The sequence below is a fragment of the Monodelphis domestica genome, chromosome 2 (genome assembly GCF_027887165.1).
Source record: "Monodelphis domestica isolate mMonDom1 chromosome 2, mMonDom1.pri, whole genome shotgun sequence".
Lineage (NCBI taxonomy): Eukaryota > Metazoa > Chordata > Mammalia > Didelphimorphia > Didelphidae > Monodelphis > Monodelphis domestica.
In genome coordinates, this window is record NC_077228.1 from 196160430 (window position 1) to 196164533 (window position 4104).

The following is a 4104-nucleotide window of genomic DNA, read 5'->3' on the forward strand; positions in this document are numbered from 1 at the left end:
CCCTTAACTGACCATAATTTATTGATTTTTTTACCTTTCTTTCTTTGTCTTGATTTATAAAACTCTATATTACCTCTTCTCTCTGATCTCCAGTCCCTTGTTTCTTCAGTTCTCTCTCAGGCCATTTCCCTTGCACTAGCAGCTCTCTTTTCTTTTCACCATCTTGACCCCTTGGTGAAACAATTTAACTTTATAGTGTCCTTTCCTGAATCCATAGGCTCTTTATCATATTACATCAATTGAGTTCTGCCATGTCTCAGCTTTGGATCACTTCCATCATTTGTTGCCTTCATTCTTATACATGTACTTCTGAATGAAGATGGAAAAAATCACATAAACATTCTGAATGAGTCCACTATAACTATAACAACTGAGCCCTCACTTCTATATGTGCTTTATCAGCAAACTACTTATCTCTCCACAGGGCTTTTACATTACTTTTCATCTTTCCTCAAGCCTCCTATGGCCCCTCCACCCATTACCCTCCTAGATGAGATCCTTGCTTCATATTTTACAGAAAAAAATGAGTCCATTCACCATGAGCTACTATTTTTAGCCCTCCCCCTTTTCTTATTTTCAGTCAGATGCCTTCCACTGTCCCTTCTTTCATCCTTGTCTCATATGATGAAGTGACCATAGTTCTCATCAAAGTTAACCCCCTTATCCTTCAATCAATTCAATTCCATCTTTTCTTCTCCAACAGTTTGCCCCTCAGTCATTCCCATTATTTTACTTTTCAGTCTCTTCTTCTTCTTTCCTTACTGCCTACAAAGATGCCAATATATCTCTTATTTTGGAGAAAAAAACCCTCACTTTATTCTTCTATCCCCTGTCTTATGTATCTAACTATATATATATATATATATATATATATATATATATATATATATATGTATGTATATGTATATGTATATATGTATATAACTGTCTTATGTATCTCCTTCCCTTTTTAGCTAAATTCCTTGAAAATGCTATCTATAATAGGTGCCTCCACTTTTTCTCCTTTCACTCTCGTCTTTACCCTTGACAATCTGGCATCTGACTTTATAATTTCATTAAAACTACTCTCTCCAAAGTTACTAATGAGGGGTGGAGCTAAGATGGCAAATTAGTAGCAGAAGTCTTCTGAATCTCCTTCAAACTGTCTTGCAGAGGAGTAAAGGGGCTCTCCCATAGGATGCAGCCTTAAAGGTAAGCAATGTTTGGGGACTCCCATGCTATAAGGGGCAAAACTGCCCTTATCAAAGGGTAAGTTAATCACCCTCTCCCCACACCACCTACCTCACCAGAATCAGAGCAAGGGCTCAGGCAATCTCTAAAGTCTCAGGAACTGGCTAAAAGCACCACAGACTTATTTACCCCTAAACATAGTGCAAGACCTTGGCAGTGAAACTTGAGACCTGAGACTAAAAAGTACGGAGCTTGCACAGAGACAGGGATGGACACAGTAGAGGGCTGGAAAGATAGCCTCAGGGGAAAATGCTTTAAAGTGTGCAACACAAAGAACATCACATTACCTGTCCTCACTGGGATTTCTGACTGGGAAGGAAAGATACCAAGGCAAAGCCTTGTGAGACAGAAGCTAAGAAAGCAATCAACATGAAGGAATCCCTAATCCACTAGTAGCAAAAGGAGCAAGCAGCAGCAAAGTTGCTAATGATCTCAAAGTTATCAAATACAATGGTCTTTTCTTTATTCACATTCTTCCATCTTCTTTGCAGCTTTTAACACTTAATCACTCTCTCCAACATAAAACTCTCTTCTCTCTATCTAGATTTTTACCACACTCTTGGTTCTTTTCTTACCTATTTGACTGTCCTCAGTTTTCTTTGTTCAGTCCTCAACCAAATCATTTGTTCTAACCTTGGGTTTACTTTAAGGTTCTAATTTGGGTCTTCCTGTCTCTTCTCCTCTCCTCTCTTCTCTTCTACAGTCATCAAGCACCTACACATACACTAATAGACTATAGCTATATTCCTTGCTCTTCTATATCCTCCCCTTGTAGCTGGATCTACAGTCTGATCTTGAAACCATCCTTGCCTCCATTTCTGGTAAGCTCTGTGACTGATTGCCATCATTTCTCATGACTTTGCTTCTATTTCTTTTATTATACTACCAGACTTCCATAGTATATTTTTCAAGGTCTTAAATTTCCAACATGCTCAACCTTATATCCCAAGGTGATAGGATACTAATAGTGCTGTTGTTGATGCACTTTACCATCCCAATAACAAAATCATTTCTGGAAAGTTGAATTTTGCCAATCTTCCAAGAATCTGCTTTGCCCTTTTAGAGAAGGGGCTTGAATTCATGTGTTTTGAAAGAAAAAGAGATCATTGCTAGAACTCTCACAGACGAAATATGCTATATTCTCAGTGTCAGCAGAGGCACAGGAATGAATGATTAAGTGCATTTAAATTTAGAAAACATGGTGAGCCATATGAAATAAATTCAAGGAATAGAGAGTGCCCACATGGAAGAGATTTCCCATCATGTCATAAAGGTATCTTCATCCTTGTGAATTTAACCCACTATGAGTCATGGGATGATTTGCAACAAGTTGGATATGTGGTGTGATATATTGAGGGGCTGCTGTCAGAATAACATATGACCAGTCTGAATTGAAAGAAGGACAAAATATCATCAAAGGTGACATACCTAAAAAATATGAAATACAAAAGGTGACTTCAGAGAGAAAAACAGGATGGATAAATTCTACACAATTGAGAGAATAGCATTTTTCTCTCATGATCAAATCAAATTAGTTAAATTAATGGTCATTTTTTCCATCATTAAAAACAATGACTAGGAAATGGTCTCTAATTGTTTCTGACAGCTATTCCCAACAGTATTTAAAGAGGTCTGGAGCAAGGTGAATGTCAAGTTCAAGTAACTCCTTCAAACCAAACACAATCTCAAAACATCAGCACCATGGTCAACTCCTGTTGTGGTTCAGTTTGCTCTGATCTGAGCTGTGGCCAAGGCCTCTGCCAAGAGACTTGTTGTGGTCAAGACTTCTGTCAAGAGACTTGCTGTGCCCCCAGCTGCTGCCAGAGCACCTGTTGCCGTCCAGCCTGCTGTCAGACCACTTGCTGCAAAACCACCTGCTGCCGCCCCAGCTGCTGTGTGTCCAGCTGCTGCAGACCAAGGTGCTGCCAGTCTGTTTGCTGCCAACCAACCTGCTGTCGCCCTTCCTGCTGCCAAACCACTTGTTGCCGCCCCACTTGCTGCCGCCCCACTTGCTGCCGCCCCAGCTGCTGTGTGTCCAGCTGCTGCCGCCCTTGCTGCCGCCCCAGCTGCTGTGTGTCCAGTTGCTGCCACCCTTGCTGCCGCCCCAGCTGCTGTGTATCCAGCTGCTGCCGCCCTTGCTGCCGCCCCAGCTGCTGTGTATCCAACTGCTGCCGCCCCAGCTGCTGCCAGACCACTTGCTGTAGAACTACCTGTTTCCGTCCAGCCTGCTGCAGGTCTTCCTGCTGCTAACTGTAAATTGTCATGAACACACGGGTACAAGATTTCTTTTGAAACAAAGCTTTGGTCTGTCTTTATTCTTTGAAGTATTCTAGACAGAGATCATGAGATCCTGGAAACAAATCAGTCAAATGAAACTATGTAATTGGACCTGGAAATAGTACCAGCTATTTTCTATTTTCTCTCATTGGTGAGCTAAATTAAGCCTGAAACTTTTTGTTTAAGTTCCTGTTTCAGGATTTAATTTTCATCATCCATTACTTTCTTCACATTGCTGAAGATGAGGATATTAAACTTTTGTCTCTCTAAATCTAAGTCGTGTTTCCACTTTCAATTTTTCCCAATACTGTTAATTTTATAACATATTACTTCTGTTTTAAAATAAATCCTTTTGTAAAAAAAGCAAGACATTGAAACTGTTAATCTTTTTTTTTTCTTGCATGTTCTTGAGAATTTAGTCTCTAGGTTCTCAAATAATTTTAAACCTTTATCTTCGGTCTTATAATCCATACTAAGCATAGGTTCCAAGAAAGAAGAGTGATAAGGGCTGGCATTAGGTCCTTGCCCAGGGTCAGAGAGGTAGGACATGTGTGAGGTTAGATTTGAACCTAGGACCTCCTGTCTCTAGACCTGGTT

At 40.3% G+C, this 4104-nt stretch overlaps 1 protein-coding gene across 1 annotated transcript; it reads left to right on the top strand.

The window, feature by feature from the left end:
* The first annotated feature begins 2902 nt into the window (after window positions 1-2902).
* LOC100013913 (keratin-associated protein 4-4-like) lies at window positions 2903-3806 on the top strand. Its single transcript, XM_007482232.2, has one exon. It carries the CDS (start codon window positions 2932-2934, stop codon window positions 3478-3480), a length of 549 nt encoding a protein of 182 aa, XP_007482294.2. The 5' UTR covers window positions 2903-2931; the 3' UTR covers window positions 3481-3806.
* Window positions 3807-4104: the final 298 nt, after the last annotated feature.